The following is an 18,522-nucleotide window of genomic DNA, read 5'->3' as shown; positions in this document are numbered from 1 at the left end:
TATATATATACATACGAATATATTTGTGTTATTGTCTTATATATTATTGCTTGTAAACATATGAATAATAATTAATTACTTCTACACCCAATTATAATATCGTGCTTTATTGCCTTTGGTATTTCCTTATTAGTTTAAAACATGTTTGGAAATTCCGTATATTTGTAAAAAATATAATAAAAAAAATTAATAAATTGATATTAGATATTACTTACGTATTAGTTAACTTCCCGAAAAACAAAAGTACTATTTCGCCAGAAAATCCAACTTGCTAATTTAATTTTTTCGAGACATTGCAAGTTAATCTATATTGTCTAACGCAATTGATAATAAATTAGAAAATCGTAAAATTTTAGCAGCCAAAAATTAAGATATTTTAACTACTTCTACTACTTTTTGTTGCAAATGCAAAAACGTGTAAGGACAAAAGTTAGTTGAACGGAATTGAATTTATCAAAAACCAAATTACGTCACGCCAGAACCAAAATTATAATTTCTAATATAAACCATTAAAATAAATATGATTTATTACATTTTTCAGGAAGCGAAGATTGCTTATATCTGAATATATTTACACCAGAGACTGTTAATTCTGCGAACAATACTAAATATCCTGTAATGTTCTGGATCCATGGAGGCGCATTCAACCAAGGATCAGGATCTTATAATTTTTTTGGACCTGATTATTTAATCAGGGAAGGAATTATTTTGGTGACTATCAACTATCGACTGGGAGTTTTCGGCTTTCTATCTGCACCGGAATGGGATATTCATGGAAATATGGGTCTAAAAGATCAGGTAATAGTAATTGACATATGAGAGAAAAGCAAGGATAAATCACGATTTTTTTATTTTCTTAGAGACTGGCACTTAAATGGGTTTACGACAACATCGAAAAGTTTGGTGGAGACAGAGAAAAAATTACAATTGCTGGAGAATCTGCTGGAGCAGCAAGTGTCCATTTTCTGATGATGGACAACTCGACTAGAAAATACTACCAAAGGGCCATTTTGCAGAGTGGGACATTACTAAATCCGACTGCTAATCAAATTCAACCTCTGCATGTAAATATAATACATTTGAAAATAATTTGTCATTTATTATCACTGCAAAATATTTTTAAAAACAAATGGTAATTAGTATTTCGAATTCAAGCATTACTATTTTATCAATTATATCCATTATCCAACATTTATATGAATTTACTTATTTAAATATTGGAATTACTTCAAAATATTTTTAAAAACAAGTGGTAATTAGTATTTAAAATTCAAGCTTATATTTTATCAATTGTTGTTTCTAATATCGACAATTTATAAAAGATTGGCTTATTTAAATATTGGAAGTGTTTACGTCTTTTTAAATGAAGTCATAAATTTATCATTTATTATTACTTCAAAACATTTTTAACAACAAGTGGTAATTAGTATTTAAAAATCAAACTAAATTATTTTTATCAATTAGTAAATCTAGTATCCAAAATTTAGTCTTTTTTAAATATTGTAAGTGTTTACGTCTTTTAGGTCACGCAAAATAAAAAATATATATTTTGACCTTGTTAACTAAAAAAAGCCATAATTAAAGTAAGTCGTTAAATTTGTTTGGAAGTATTAAATACTTTTAGACAAATTAGAATAACTTGATCAAATAATTAAATTTGATAACATTATTACTACTTTAATAGGTACATACAAAATGTTTTTTTTATCTACATTTAAATTTGAATAATGTTTCAACTTCATTTAATAATTATTACCTTGACATTGTATTCATGTTTTTTCCACTCTATATAATTATTATTATCTTTCTTGCAGAGATTTGAAAAACTCAAACAAGTGCTAAACATCACGCAAAAACAAGAACTCCTAAACCTGGATAAAAACCTAATTTTACGAGCAGCCTTAAACAGAGTTCCTGATACCAACGACCATGATCGAGACACAGTACCAGTATTTAATCCAGTCTTAGAATCACCAGAATCTCCAGATCCAATAACATTTCCATCTGCTTTGGAAAGAATGAGAAATGGTGAATTTCCTGATGTCGATGTCATCATGGGGTTCAATAGTGCTGAAGGTTTAAGATCTATGGCAAGAGTAACCAGAGGAAACATGGAAGTTCACAAGACTTTGACAAATATAGAAAGGGCTATACATAGAGATGCTAATATTTGGAAAAATCCCAATGGCATTGAGGAGAAAAAATTTATAAAAATGCTTACAGAATTTTATGACCAAGTCAAAGAACAAAACGATGATATCGAAGCTTACGTCCAACTTAAAGGCGATGCTGGTTATCTCCAAGGAATCTACCGTACCTTGAAAGCCATATTTTTCAATGAATTCAGCAGGAATTCCAATTTGTATTTGTACAGGTTATCAGATGATACGTATAGTGTATATAAAAGTTATATCTTGCCCTATCGATGGGGTTCCTTGCCAGGAGTTAGTCATGGTGATGATTTAGGATATCTTTTTGCAAACTCTTTGGATGTTCCTATTTTGGGAACAACGCACATTTCTATACCGCAAGATGCTATGCAGACTCTGGAAAGGATGGTCAGGATCTGGACCAATTTTGTAAAGAATGGGTAAGTGGATAGTATATATAGTAATAAGAGTAATTTTGCATTATCGACCACATATTAAATGCTACAACAACTTAGGAGCCAATTCTTCAATAAAATAGAAATGTTATGGTGACCCTATGGCACGGGTCTTTCTTCGTAGTAACAAATTGTCACGAAGAAATATAATTACTGTGCAATTAAGCGTTCCACACATAAAATCTAGCCTGCAAAACTTACAAACTTCAATATCATTTTTATCATAAGTGCATCTTTCTGATGTCTCATTGATAACATATACGTGAAGTTAGGTTTTATGTGTAAAACGCCTCACCAAACAGCAAATACATAGCTTTTTGACAGTTTGTTACTACCAATTCATACAAAGATTGACCCGTAACATAGGGTTACTATAACTTTTTAATTTTATCGGAGAATTTGCCCCTTAGTCATTGATGGTAAATTTTAAAACAATACAAGCACAAGCTATAACCCGGTCAATTTAGACCTAAAATCAGGGTGATGGTAACAATAATTCATTATGGACTGCAACTTTTATATTATTATAATAGGAATCCCAAAAGTCCTCATCGTTCCAGTGCGAGGTAAAAAATTGGCCCAAGGTCAAAGATAAAAAAATGGATTTTTCACGATTTTCAACTAAATGGTCAGTTTTATCGCAAAATTACCTTCAGACAAAATTGTAGAGCATAAAATTATATAAAAAAACGCATCAATACTTTTTCTTCTCAGAGCCACCGTTTTAAAGATATGTCACTTGGAAAAGATGAAAACTTTTGAGATTTTCTGTTGAGAATTGACTGGAGGAATTGACTACTATTGCAATATAAGTTTTTTACATCGAATACGATTTCGAGAATAAATACGTACAATTTACTATTTTCATTAATTTAGCATGTTTTTCGAAAATGATCTACCATATGTTATTTTAAGAAAAGTTTCCAAATTATTTTAGAACATTTTGAAAAATTTCCTATTTTTCTTAAAAATAAATATGTTTAAAAACGTCGTCTTCATTAGCAACATTAAATATATTCGCTATTGTGAAACTAGTTTTTTTTAACAATTTACTCGTATATTATGTTTTTGACAATAGAATATCTTATTTACTTAAAGAAATCTTATAATTTACACATTTATGTTAATGCTGACTCAGTGCCAAATTTAGTATCCACTGGCTCAAACAAGATATTTAAATATCAACATTATAAATAGTTAAAAAAAATTCAAAATAATGTTTAACAAGACAAACAAGCCATTAAGACTAGAGTTATTTTTTAAGCAAAATAGAAAAAATATTTAAAAAATTATCAACAACAATGTTTCGTCAAAGTTAACTCATCTCACTTTTTATTTACTTATTGTATTTGTGCTACTAACACAGAAAGGTTATTGTTTTAAAAAAATAAATTAAAAATTTACATATTGTGAACACTTTTTAACTTTAGGGTAAGTTATTGTAATCGTCAAAAAACCGAAATTGAACATTTTTAACCATAAAATTCATTATTATTGATTATAGATTTCTAATAAATAAATAAATATGACGCTAATTATTCAGTGATAAAATTTTATTATATTTCTATTGCAAGATTGATTTATTATCATTGCTTCTAAATTTATCAATTTTTGAATATAGAGATAAATTGAGTATGTAAAATTCAAAAAATAACTAAATAATGGCATACAACTAAACTGGCATACAAACGAAAAACATAATACGAGATACTAGATTTTTTTATTATCGATTAAATTTTCAAAAATTAATTTAGACGGTCAAATAATTTTGTATTTTTAAAGCCTTTTTTGATTCCTAAAAATTATGTATAAGTACAAATAATAATAGGATAAAGGGCTAAAAATTTATTATACTGTTAATTATTAAATTATTAAATTACATCACATTTTTCTTTGCAAGATCGATTTGTTTTCACTTCTTTTAAGTTTATCAAATTTAATGTTCAAAATCAATTAGAATAAAGATATACCAATGCACACTATTTTAGTCTTGTAAATTGTATTTTCAAAATGGCAGGATGATTTTGTATTTTGAAGCCTCCATTTTTATTCATAAAGTTTCACTTATCATCTTTTTCAAATGATTGTAAAAATTATTATCTAATAAAAAACAATATGTTCAATAATAAAAAATTACAACTGTTTAATTTTTTTTCAGAAAACCTACATCAAACACTGAAGATGCATCATGTGATACAAAAAGACATTTAAACGACATTTTTTGGGAACCATACAACGACGAAGAACCAAAATATTTGGACATGGGAAAAGAACATTTTGAAATGAAAAATATTTTGGAACTAAAACGCATGATGCTTTGGGATGAAGTTTATAGAAATGCGAATTTGCGGTTTAGAGTCTGTAATGAAGAAAGTATTAGATGAGTTTTTTTAATTTTACATACAGCCGAGAGGAAACATGACTAAAATTGGAAAGAAAAATCAGAAAAAGAAAAATCACATGGACCATAGTAACTTTATTACATGATTTAGTTTCAAGTGTATCAAGAAAACTTATTGCATCAAAGAAAATATTATTTTGCCAAAATTCTTGGAAAAACACTTTTTATGACTGACATGGCCCATAATTGAAGCTTTTTCTTCTTTTACCAAATCGCCAAATTTTGTAGCGTCAGACACATTTATTTATGACATGGCAATTAATGTGTTAAACATTCAACTCTATATTAAAAATGGTAGTATTTTCTAATAAGAAGGTTATATAAAAAGACTTGAAAATAATAAGATTTGCTCGGCTATATATAAAAACTTATCGTCTCGTTATGCTAAACTTTTTTGATGGTAAAAATATGTTGATTTTCCTAATAATCTAAGATATTATATTTTAGATTAAATTAAAATATGATATTTTCAATTAATTAATTTTAGTTTTAAATGTACTATATTTACCAGTACTATGAAACTATTTTAAATATATTTTTTATTACAATATTTATTTCTCAAAAATGTTTAGTGTAACAAGACCATTAAATTAGAGTTAATGTTGTAAATTAAACTATTTTTTATCTATCACAACCGCTTAATTGGTGCAAAGAAAAATTTTACTGTGATAATATTTGACATTTACACAATATTACGAATTGTAAACTCACAATTATGTGAATATTGTTTTTTGTTAAAAAAACATACATGACTTTTCTATATCATTTTATATTACGGTGATATGGATTAATGTCAACATGTAAAATACAAATGCGGTTGTTAAAAATAATCTGTATTAAAATTGTTATATAAAATCTGAATAAATGTACTTTTAAGTAAATGATTAATTTTATTTAATACTCGATTTGTAAAATTTCCTCGGAAAATGCTTATACTACCAAAATTATGATTTCTACAAATTTTAGGAGCCAATTCTCGAAAAAATAGAAATGTATCGGTAACACTATGTTGCGGGTCTATTTTCGTATGAGTTGGTAGTAACAAACTGTTCAAAAATCGAAATTGAAAATTTTTGCATATCTATACGTTTCAAAGGTTTCTGAACAATTTGGCATACCTTAGAAAAACTGGATGAATGTGTGTGTGCGTTATATATTATATACTGCCCATACATACACACACACGCACACACACACACACACACACACATACATCCATTTTTTCTAAGGTATGCCAAAATATTCAGAAACCTTTGAAACGTCGAGAAATGCAAAAATTTTCATTTTCGATTTTTTTGCGATTACTATAACTTGCCCTACGGGAAGTTAATAAAGAAAACTTTTTTTTTTCAAAAAAAATTTTTTTTTTCAAAAAAAAGTAATTTTTTTCAAGTTTATAGTTTCTCAAAAATCTAATTTTTTCGAAGTAAAATTTTTTCAAAAATGTTAATCGTTTTCAAAAAAATAATAATTTTTGGTACGGGAAGTTCCAGCAATATGCCTTAAGGCACGATGCCATGCGCCCCACTAGTTTTATTATTTATTAGATAAAATACTATTTTTTCATAATTTTTTGTTTATTTATTGATATAATATTTTCATATCTCAGTCAGATAGAGGTCTGATTATGAAACAATTTTCATATTTTATATATACATATCATTTGTCTATTTCATAATACAATAATATAATATTTATTATAATTAAAACATCTTCAAATATCTACTCAATCAAAATTTTGTTTTCGTTGTCAAAATTTCAAGTCAATATGACAATGTAAAATCAAATTTTTCATCACCTGCCCTAATTTTTATTTCAGGTTATCATTTACACTCAAATTCTATATAAATCGTTAACTATGTTTCAAAAAATAAAAATGTAGACGCAACCAAAAAATATTCGACAAAAAATATCAAAATTCAAAATTCTTATTATTCAATCATGAAATCTACTGCAAACCCTTTAATCCTTCATCATGCCCTTGTATCCCAAGATAACTTTACTTATGCTGTCATATCCAGTCTTAAACAACTTTATAGAAACGTTAAAAGAAACCGCAGGTGTAAAAGATAATTCTGCTGGTACTGAAGAGGAATGTGCACGATTTGATCCTCAGACTGTTGTTTTGGATCAAGGTATTCTGAGAGGTACTTGTTTTTGCAATGGAAGTACTAGTAAATACAGAGCTTTTATGGGGATTCCGTATGCCAAGCCACCTGTTGGAGAACTGAGATTTCAGGTGGGTAATTGATATTTTTGAAGTAAGGGGGTAAGGATACTCACGATTTCTTAACTTTTACTGGACCGATGTACCTCAAATTATGTATGAATTATGCTACCAAACCAAAACCTAATTCAAAATGTTACCATTTTTCTTTTTTTTTCAGTCATATACATTTTATAATTAAACTTTACACTTTAATTCTGTATATAATTATATAGTGTACCATATATCCTTTTCTTTGTCAATCAATTTAAAAAAATGCAAATATATTAAAAAAAAAGTTATATTTTATTTTCAGACAGTCACTAGTTAGTGAAAACAATGTTATTAACTTGTCTATAGTACGTACAAATGCGACTTTATTCTAGATTATTATTTTCTTGTTTTTAACTTACCGTAGAGTGAGTTATTGTAGTAGTCTAAAAATCGAAATTTTTGCAAATCTTCACGTTTTGTGGGTTTCTGAACATTTTGGCATACCTTAGAAAAAATGAATGTATGTTTGTGTGTGTGTGTGTGTATGTATGTGCGGATACAATTTTTCGTCGACGATTTCGAGAACACGGAACAACTGATTTGAATGATTCAAAAAAACGTTCGATTTTTATTGTAAAGAAACGTGCTGATTAGTTTTAGGCAAAGACAGGTCTAGGTTTTTCGAAGATACGGAGCAAAAAAAGCACAAAATGCTATTTCAGTTTTTGAGAGAACGGAGCGTCCTATTTGAATGATTCAACATTTTTCTTGTAATAAACAACTGGTGAAATTTTTGGAAACGCAGGACCACCGTTTTCGGAGATCCAATAAAAAAGTTCAGAATATAAAAAAATCCATTTTTTTTCAAAAATTTCAAAATTTTCAAAAATTAAATTTCTTTCTTTGATAGTTTTGTTAAGATTTTTAAAAATGGTAGTATTTGATACTGGAAGTTCTAGCAATGTGCCTTAAGGCACGATGCCATGCACCACTAGTAGTTTTTTTTTCGGATTATTTGGAGGGCTATAATCATGATATGGTCACGTGTCAATTTTTTGAGACTTTCCACGTTTTTTATTTTTTGACTGTTTTCAATTTCCACATTTTTAAACTCCCAAAATGAATAACAAGCCAAATATGTAGTTGATTTCTTTAAATATGAGGAAGTAAAAAAAGGAACTATATATACAAATTTAAGAAACTAGATCAATAATAATATGTTTCCAAGTGAAAATAGCACCTATCATTACTACAGCATTACATCAAATTTAAAAGTATATAATGTAGACTGGATCAATTCTCATAAAAAATATATCAAATATAAACGTCGAATGAGTTTCTAAAAAAGATTCAAAAAGAAAAGTTACATCAGTTGTTTCTATTAAAAATAAGCACTTTTTTCTCAGTGAAGGAACAGATGATATATATTATATTAAGTCTAACTATTTAAGATAATATATATTAAGTCTAACTTCTTCTCCTATTAAGTTTAGAATATATAATTGTTATTAAATTTAACAAATTCCAGAATTATGCGATTGCAATTTCAATACCAAGTGTAAATGCTATGCAAAGTTCCAAAGTTTCTATAAACTTTTAATTTTTTTTTAATTTTAAGAACTTTAAACAAAATCATACACGTTGACCTAAACATCCTTTTGGTATAGAATGCCATCAATAAGAGCAATTTCTCATTTTCCACTGGCTTATTTTCTTAATATATCGTCTAACTAAAAGAAACCTCAACAAAACTGCATATCGACTTTATATAAAAAATGGAATCCTGTAGACAATTAGTCAATAGAACAATCCCTACAATTCCCTTCCTTATTTTGTTTAATTTTATTTATGCTCAATTTAGCTTTACAACTTAATGAATTCAGTCAATCAGTAAAAAATCTGTTTCTAAAAACTAGCTAAAAAAATTTATCTATCTTTTTCCAAGACTTGCTGCTGAGTAACCTTTTAGAATTAGATGTTAATTTGCCATGTGTCCTCAAAATTATTGAAGGTCTTTTTTCGGATAAAGACAGATTGCAATTAATAAAAGAAATTAAAAAAAATCTTTCTCCAAAAACAGCCTCCAGAACCAGTTGAAAACCGTTGCTGTGAACAATGGGCAACTAAATTGGGAAACAATGCAGTTCAACAATGCAATAGTTTATTCCAAACATACACAGGTAAATAAAATCATAAAAATAATAAATTTTCATATCAAGTACAAATATTCATTAATCATTCATTTTTTTCACTCGTTTTCTATTTTTATTTTATTTTTATGAACAAGTTTTTTTTCACTGGAGACCAAACACATTTCATTAACATTTAACGTTTACCAGAATTAGATATATTTTCTACAAAATAACTTTGTAATTATGATTTAATTTTTATGAAAAGGACTTAAACTAAATCCCTTTCAAGGAGATGAAGATTGCCTCTACTTGAACGTTTATACTCCTTTGGTTACCGAAGAAAATAAGGACACAAAATATCCTGTAATGTTCTGGATTCATGGCGGGGCTTTTAATACAGGATCTGGTGATTGGGAATATTATGGTCCTGATTATCTCGTCAAACAGGACGTTATTGTAGTCACCATCAATTACCGTCTCGGAGTTTTCGGATTTCTTTGCGCACCTGAATGGGGAATTTATGGAAACATGGGGTTGAAAGATCAGGTAGGAAAAAATAACCAAATGTAATTGAAATTTGTGAAAATTTAGCGTTTTAAATTTACTGGATGTATATATTAAAAAAGTTTACTGGTTTATAGCGAGAAGCTCTCCGTTGGGTGAACAAAAATATCGAAAAATTTGGTGGAGACAAAGAAAATGTAACTATATTTGGAGAATCTGCAGGAGCAGCCAGTGTACATTATTTGATGATGGATAAATCTACGAATGATTTGTATCAAAAAGCTATTTTGCAAAGCGGAACAGCACTAAATCCTTTGGGCAATCCAATTCGAACCCCAAAAGGTGAACCAGTTTTCGTAGAACTATAATGGTTTAGTATGCTCATTAAGACCAAGTACTATATCGTTATACCAAGTGAATCGTCTAATTATAATTTTAACAAACGTCAAAAACACTACTCATTTTCTTAAACTTTGATGCATTTTTAAAATTAAACTACTTGTCGTAAGGCCGCAATATTTTAGTAAGTTCTGTAAGACCATGATATATATCGCTAAAAAAAAGTTCCATAAAAATCGACTTAATTTTTTTTTCAACATTTAAATACATCAAAATGGCTCGGTAGATTTTCACCTAAAACTAATCAGTATCATTCCCAACTAATATCTTTCGAACAGTTTTTGATTTTTTCAAATCGATTCGGTAGTATGAGCTCAAATGACGAAAGGTTTAACACTTTTTTCCAAATTACAAAAAACGGCTCTGCTGAAAAGATAATCCACATCAAGATACATCGATTGGCTTTTAAATTTTTGAAATCAGTTAAGGCGTTTTTGAGCAAACGTCGATGAAACTTCTAATTTTGATAAACGCCAAAAAACGATACTAATTTTTTACAAACTTTGAAGAATTTTTAAAATTAAACGACTTGTCGTAGGATCGTAATATTTTAGTATAATCTATAAGACTATGATATCTACAGTCAAAAAAAATCATAAAAATCGTCGAAAAAAGTTTTTTCAACACTTTCATACAGAAAACTGCCCAGTGGATCAGAAATTCGGAATTGCGGGCTAAAACGTAGACGAAAAATATTTCACTTTTTTGCGATTTACAAAGAAACGGCTCGGCCATCGTTGCACAAATTGAGAAACACTAGTCCTCATCAAGATACATCGAAAGACAAAAAATCTGTTCACACACACACATACATACTTTTTCCAAATTTGGTCTCATTCGATTCAGAATGGCTTGAAACGTCGAGAAAACATAAAATTAGCGAATCTGATTTTTTGATAAATCCATAAACTTCTCCTTCGGGAAGGTAAAACTATGCTTGTTTACTACAAAGTTTTATTCAAGTATTCTTCCAGAATTTGGAAAAACTTCAAGAATCCCTAAAACTTGCTCAAAGAAGATTTGCTAAATGTCGACTCCAGAACCCTGCTTTCAGCATCTTTATCCGACGTTCCTGATAGAGAAGACATCAGACGAGCCACAGAACCAGTTTTCAAACCAGTAATAGAAGAAAAATGTGAAGCAAATCCTGATCCTATAATAACTGAATCAGTTTTAAAACTGATGCAGGAAGAAGGATTACCAGAAAAAGATGTAATAATTGGTTTCAACAACATGGAAGGACTTTTTGCTTTGACACGAGTAGATGCTGATTGCCACGAAGTTGAAAAAACTTTAAGAGATCCTGAAAGAGTTATACCACGAGATGCATTTATTTGGGAGAATCCTTTGGGCCAAGATCAAGCCAAAATTGTGAAAGAACTGTGTGAAACTTATGTAGAACATTTTTATAACGATGATGATCCTGATGATAGACTAGGAGCATATATTCATCTCATGGGAGATGCCTGGTTTTTAAATGGAATTTATAGAACACTCAAACATGGATTTGATTACAAAAGGAAAAGTAAATTGTATTTATACATGCTGTCGGATGATAGTTACAGTATTCATAAAAAAATATGCTCTGAAAACTGGAACCATTTGCGTGGAGTGGCTCATACTGATGATTTGGGTTATTTGTTCAAAATGTCACCAATTTTGTATCTGTTTTCTTGGCCTTTGAATATTCCGACTGATGAAACTGCTCAAAGGACTCACAATAGAATGGTAGTTATGTGGACGAACTTTGCTAAAACAGGGTAAGATGATATGACATATATTTATAAATTCATTTATTATTGTTCAATTTATGAATTATCTATTTCCAGTAATCCCATGAAATCCGAATTAGTGCAAAGATATAGAATCATCGATGCTTTAGCAGGATACACATGGGACCCTTGTGACAGTTTGGATCCTAAATATTTAGAAATAGGAAGACGAGACTTTGGAATGAGACATTTTTCAGAAATTTATCGCATGTGTATTTGGGATAGGATTTTTGAAACGGGAATAAAAAATAGTTCAATGAAATCGACAAATAAACAAGTTGCAGAGAAGGCCATTGAAAAATATTCCAAAATGTTGCACATTCCAAGTAAATCTAAAATGTAATATTTTTGTAAAATGATTAATAATAAATCGTATCGTGCAGTAGTAATTGGAATTTTGAAAAAAACATTCTTAAACTTTTTTTTGGACATTCTCAAATGCTCAATACTAAATTCGTAATATTAGAGGAAGTAATAACAATGATATCTAATTAAGGTTAAATTAAAATAAAGCTAGTGAGGCATAACACCGTTATGCAAATTGCTGGAACTTCCCGTACCGTAATGGAACATTTGTGGAATATCTAATGTTTTCAAATAGATTATTATAAATAATGTAACTTTCGTTACTCGTATTTTGTAGACGAAATGTAAGAGAATTTGACGACGACGTTGATATATTAGATTGTCAAATATCTCCCTTCCGCTTTTTTGCTCTTGGTTTATAATACAAAAAGGCGGAAGGGAGATATTTGACAACCTTATATGTTCATAGTAAATAAACAAAACATTTTGAAATAAAAATGTTTTTTTTTTGCCTTCCCCAAAAACTAATAATTTTTTCACAATGTCGAAGCAAGCAAAATTTTTTTTTGACTCATTCGAATCGGAAGCTTCAATCTTACAAAAACTGCAATTTTTTGCATTTTTAGTTAGATATCTCCAAAACGACTGGACTTGTTTTTGCGAAAAACTAATCACCATGTCACCCTATCAGTGCGAATTGAATGCATTTTGAATCCTTCAAATCGGTTGACCCGTGCACCCAAAATCGTCGACAAAAAGTGTGTCCATACATATACACGCACATACATTCTTTTTAAAGTATACCAAAATGTTTAGAAAAACCCTGAGATATGTTAAAATTTTCATTTTCGATTTTTGGACGATTACTGTAACTTACCCTATAGAAGGTTAATAAGTAAAAAAATCCGTAATTATTTTATGAAAGCATAAAACTCATTTTGTTTCGTTGTTAATTTTATTTCTAAGAATAGAAACATTTAAAAAATTAACACTAATACTATACTTTATCATAAAATTGAAGAGCGAAGAAATTTCTGATATATTTTTATAAACTTATATAATTTGTTTCGATAAATCTTCGATTTAGAACCGTCTTCTACCACCAAATGATTTTTTTTTTGAATATCCGTTAAAAGTTTGAAAATTTGCACAGTATTTTGAATACGAGTTTGTTTGCTCATTGTAATATTATGAGACAATATATATTTCTTTGATTATTTTTGTACGAGTTTTCAAATTGATGAAAACTCGAACAATATATCATTCCTCAGGATTGAATTCGGAGCTGTTTAGCGAATAAGTACAAAATTATTCGTCCACGTTTGATTTCGGATATTCAAAAACGTTTTTTTCAATAAAGCTAAATTTCAAAGCTGATTTATTTTGTAGATTATTCACCATTATCAGTGAGGTTATACAACTTACGGTAAGTAATTGTTAAGTAAGTTACGTACCTAAAGGCACAATGCCACTAACACCTAGATAGATTTAACCCTTTCGACTCAGATGCCGGTAAAATTCATATAAATCTCGTAATTCGTGAGTGGAAAGTGTTAAAATTGTATTTTACAAGTCAATTTTGTTGAAATTCTTCTAAAATTCAAATATTTCCGCCTAACAAAAGCGCAGCTTCCGAACATTCCGCAAGATTAAGAACCAAAGCCAAACATAACCTCAATCATTCATATGCGCATAACCTGTGCATATAGAACAAAAAATATAGTATCTAATAAACTATTTGTTAATTATTAATTAGTATTATTTAAATAATGTCTGCAAAGTTTAATTTTCTAATAAATACTGCCCGGACTTACACAAGATGGGTATCTCGAAGGCCATCAAGAATGTTAGAACCAAAAGACTTGAAAGAATTTGAAAAAATAGGAAAAGTTGAACTAGGTAAATTATGATTGATAATGTATGAATGATAATACTGATTGCTTATTATAAATATGAATTTTGATTGTTTTATAGAGGAGTATAATAAATTAATGAACCCACAACCAGTTAAAACCAAAGAACTAGTAAAGGAACAAATTACACATGAAAAAGATGCTGAAACAGTAACTGAGCTATCATTAGAAGATATTAATAAAAATGAAGCAAAATCGAGTACATCTACGAAAAACTTACAGAAGCCTAAAATTAAAAAAGTTCATTCACAACCTGTTAAATCCGAAGGCAAACCAAATCATATAATAATCGACGAGGCTACAAACTTTGAATACGAAAAGCTCAAAATGGGTGATGCGAAATTCAGCAGCCTTATGGTTTCAATAAAATCGCGAAAATACCGCCAACAATCCAATCAAATTTTATTAGAAGGTCGTAGACTCATAGAAGATGCTTTAGAAGCTGATTTAAAATTGCAAAAACTAATGTTCAGTAAAGTGGAGTATTTAAAGATTTTGCAAAACCATTTAAAAAATTATGAAAGAGATCCTAAATGCATGTTTTATAAAGTCCCACATGGAGATATGGCATTTTGGTCAAACTTAACAACGAATCCTGGAATTATGGGATTGTTCACACGACCTCCTCAATATTATATTCCACAGAAAGTAGATGTGACCATCGTACCGCTCACTGTTATTTGTGACAACATCAGGGAACCGACAAATATGGGATCGATTATTAGAACTTGTGCAGCAATTCCATGCCACCAATTGTTACTAACGAAAGGTAAAATCTAACAAATTATATTATAACCACAAAATATTTATCAAGCTATTTTACTTCTATCAGGTTGTGTGGATCCTTGGGACACCAAAGTGTTGAGAGCAGGCTCAGGAGGTCATTTTCGCTTAACTATGCTTGATGATATTGTGTGGAATAAAATAAACGAACATTTACCGGACAACTGCCAAGTTTTTATAGCTGATTCCAATACTTTCCAAAGCAAAATTAAATTGCCACTTGAGTCATATGAAAATGTAAATTATAAAAACAATGATAAACATACTATTCTAATTATTGGTGGAGAAACAGAAGGAATAAGTTATGATGCATATCAGTAAGTAAAAAAAAATATCATATCATAGACTGCTTTAATATTAATAACAATTGTTTTTTAGGTTTGCTAATTTCTTCAATGGGCAACGTGTCCATATTCCATTAGCCAAAGGTGTGGATAGTTTAAATGCTGCATCCGCTTTATCAGTCTTAACATTTGAGATACGGAGACAACTTTTGCATGAGAAATGATGTAGTAATTAAAGAATAAATATTGTATAAATTATTATGACAATTTTTTAATATTGCATATTTAAAATATTCATATAGTGTTAAATTTTAAAATGAACATATTTATTTTTGTATTACTTCTTCAGTGTAATATTTTTACATTATTTGTTATTTTAATAAGAGAACTTATCAAAATATTTTACAATTTACAACCTATAAAGTTTTGCTACCTTATAGCAATTATAGGAGATACTTTTAATATTTCTCAGTGATGATACAACAAAATCACGATTATTATATAAAATTACCTATTTAATCACTCAAGTTTTCTTATTTGATACTTTTCATTTACAAGAAAACTTGAATAGAAACAAATTCATAATTTTTTTTTTAAATTAACTTTAAATGCAACTTCCAGCAAGGTTGTGTTAACCGTTTAATGCAACAATAGAAACTTATTAAAGAATTAATTTGCCAAAGTATTTGTGATTACAATATAACAATAATTTGAGGGATAAGAAAGCAAAAAAATTAATTAATTTAATGTTATTTAAAATGGATGATAATGCACCTCCTGTTCCAATTGTAAATTTTGAATTATTTGTAAGTTTAATGTAATGAACTTTGTAATATGGGGCCTACTATCTATTACAATCAAAAAAATAGATATATTGTTACTCCACATTTACATAAAAAAGTTAATACTCATGTAATCTCGAGAAGAAAATTTAAACATCATAAAGAATTGAAGGCATATGAGCAGTAGAGTGCATCACAATGAAAATAGACTAAAGAATTTATTGTTATTGTCATTTATAAAATGCAGTCATGATGTAAATTAAAATATTCACTAATTTCAGCTTTTTCCTATTTTCATTCACTTCTGATTTGATTTCTTATGTTTATGAGAGCAGGAAAGAAGTTTGAATGAAAAATATATTTAGCAACTGTAAATTATAGGATCAAGATAAATAAAAATTTGATAAAATAAAATTTTGAGCGAAATAAACTCGGGTAATCCACTTATTATACTTATTTATCTATGAGGGAATCTCTCAAACAGAAATATTCAACCAGATTGTAAATAATCTTTAAATGTCAAAGTGACAGCTGTCAAAACCACGTGCATCCTAACCTACAAATTTGACTTGTAAAGCAAATGAGAAAATGGGTTACTTAATATAATTGTGAATTATAAACTATTTTATTATGATTATGAAGTATTTTGAAAATAAACGTACTTTTACTTTTATTAATTGACGAAAATAAATTCAGGAAACCCAAAACAGAACAGTCATAATTTTTAGGAATTACAAGAACTAAATGTAGCTTCATAAAGTAAACTTAGAAGAGCTAAAACCTTAAAAAAATATTCTTACAGCAAACAATGGATTCACAGAAAGAATTACGTATTTTAGAATTATATTGTGGCATCGGAGGCATGCACTATGCTTTTAAAGGTTTGTTACTACAATTTTTTAATTACATATTAAAATTCTTGTAAATAATGTTTTCTATAAATTTTTAGAGAGTGGCCTACAAGGAAAAATAGTCATGTCGATAGATCTAAATCCACTAGCAACTTCTGTGTATAAACACAACTATCCTGACCCGTTTGCCTTAATAAAAATATTTTGTCGTTGACTCCTGAAATGATCGATGGTAAAAACATCAATAGTATAATTGTAAATGTTTGTGATCATACTAACACTATGCAAGAGTTATTGGATAACAAACAGTAAATGCAAATGTTTAAAATCTTTTTAATGCTTAATATTTTAGAGTAAAAGTATAAGTAAATATGATCATTACTATTTGATGAGTTTTTAGACTCAATATTCAATCATCTTTTATTTCAGATTTGAATATTAATACCATATTAATGTCGCCCCCCTGTCAACCGTTTACAAGAAATGGAAATCAGAAAGACGTCGAAGATGCCAGAACCTCATCCTTTTTGCATGTTTTAAATATTTTACCGCATATTAAAAATCTAAAATATGTTTTATTAGAAAATGTAATGGGCTTTGAGAAATCTGTTGCTAGAGATCAACTGATTACAGTATTTAAAACAAATTGTTTTAATGTTTACGAGTATTTGAGGAGTCCTAAATGGGTCGGTGTACCTAATTCAAGAATGAGATATTATTGTTTAGCTAAGAAAAGTAATGGTTTGAAGGAATTGAAACATGAGGAAATGGTTAGTTAATTGATAAACAAAATTGATATCATGAAATGATATAAATATACTTTTAATTCTGTACAATGAAACAAGTAAGATCTAATAAAGATCTTATAAGATAAATCACTAATTTGACTTATATTAATATATTTTCTACTTTTGTAGTTTGAACCAGAATTGGAATCTAATGAAATGCTTACCATAAGCAATTACCTACAAAATGACGTAAACGAATCATATTTCCTCCCAGAAAAAGTATTATCAAAATACGTTTGGGTCCTCGACATATGTTACCCTGAAGACAAAAGATCTACATGTTTCACAAAAGCATACACACATTATGCCAATGGAACTGGTTCAGTATTATCTAACATCCCAAAATCAACAGTTGAAGATACTTATCAACAATGTGAAGGTTTATCATGTGAAGAAAAACTAGAAAAATTGAAAACTTTGAAGTTAAGATACTTTACTCCAAGAGAGGTGTCGAGATTGATGTGTTTTCCTGATGATTTTAGTTTTCCACAAAATACAACACAAAAACAGTGTTATCGACTTTTAGGAAATAGTATCAATGTTAAGGTTGTGTCTAAATTGTTGCAAGTATTGGTAAATGATACATTTTAATTTAATAAATTTTAATTTATCTATTGAGCTTTTTAATCAATATATACTTTTACTATTAATAATTACAAAAGATGCAAATAAAAATGTAAGTGGTATGAGAAAAATGTAAGCAATATAAAAGCAAACCAAAAATTTAACAAAATTTAGGATCAAGACAAGACTGATCTGAGTCAAAATATTATAAAATAATTTTTTTTATAAAATATTAGGA

General features: G+C 28.5%; 4 protein-coding genes across 4 annotated transcripts in view; all 4 read left to right on the top strand.

The window, feature by feature from the left end:
- Window positions 1–4,989, top strand: part of LOC113386686 (esterase B1-like) — a 6,609-nt gene extending 1,620 nt beyond the window's left edge. The window contains exons 3-6 of the mRNA XM_026624448.1: window positions 542–798; window positions 861–1,064; window positions 1,815–2,590; window positions 4,764–4,989. Coding sequence (XP_026480233.1) covers window positions 542–798; window positions 861–1,064; window positions 1,815–2,590; window positions 4,764–4,989 — 1,463 coding nt within the window. The remainder of the gene's footprint in view (window positions 1–541; window positions 799–860; window positions 1,065–1,814; window positions 2,591–4,763) is intronic.
- Window positions 4,990–6,981: 1,992 nt separating this feature from the next.
- On the top strand, window positions 6,982–12,356 carry LOC113386684 (esterase B1-like). The gene is made up of 6 exons (XM_026624447.1): window positions 6,982–7,245; window positions 9,287–9,386; window positions 9,604–9,884; window positions 9,980–10,184; window positions 11,257–12,001; window positions 12,071–12,356. The coding sequence occupies exons 1-6, from the start codon at window positions 6,982–6,984 to the stop codon at window positions 12,354–12,356; spliced, it is 1,881 nt and encodes a 626-aa protein (XP_026480232.1).
- A 1,642-nt stretch (window positions 12,357–13,998) lies between these two features.
- Window positions 13,999–15,523, top strand: LOC113386683 (rRNA methyltransferase 3, mitochondrial). The gene is made up of 4 exons (XM_026624446.1): window positions 13,999–14,218; window positions 14,294–15,001; window positions 15,065–15,332; window positions 15,394–15,523. The coding sequence occupies exons 1-4, from the start codon at window positions 14,089–14,091 to the stop codon at window positions 15,521–15,523; spliced, it is 1,236 nt and encodes a 411-aa protein (XP_026480231.1). The 5' UTR covers window positions 13,999–14,088.
- A 1,241-nt stretch (window positions 15,524–16,764) lies between these two features.
- LOC113386682 (tRNA (cytosine-5-)-methyltransferase) lies at window positions 16,765–18,311 on the top strand. Its single transcript, XM_026624445.1, is given in 5 exon segments — window positions 16,765–16,962; window positions 17,031–17,111; window positions 17,114–17,164; window positions 17,362–17,702; window positions 17,850–18,311. Coding segments are annotated over 5 exon segments (1,008 nt in total). The 5' UTR covers window positions 16,765–16,889.
- Window positions 18,312–18,522: the final 211 nt, after the last annotated feature.

Source organism: Ctenocephalides felis, unplaced genomic scaffold, assembly GCF_003426905.1.
Source record: "Ctenocephalides felis isolate EL2017-DRISC unplaced genomic scaffold, ASM342690v1 CF-g0.4_SCAFFOLD_03571, whole genome shotgun sequence".
Lineage (NCBI taxonomy): Eukaryota > Metazoa > Arthropoda > Insecta > Siphonaptera > Pulicidae > Ctenocephalides > Ctenocephalides felis.
The sequence above is the reverse complement of the archived record's forward strand: the minus strand, read 5'-3'. Positions and strand labels throughout refer to the sequence as shown.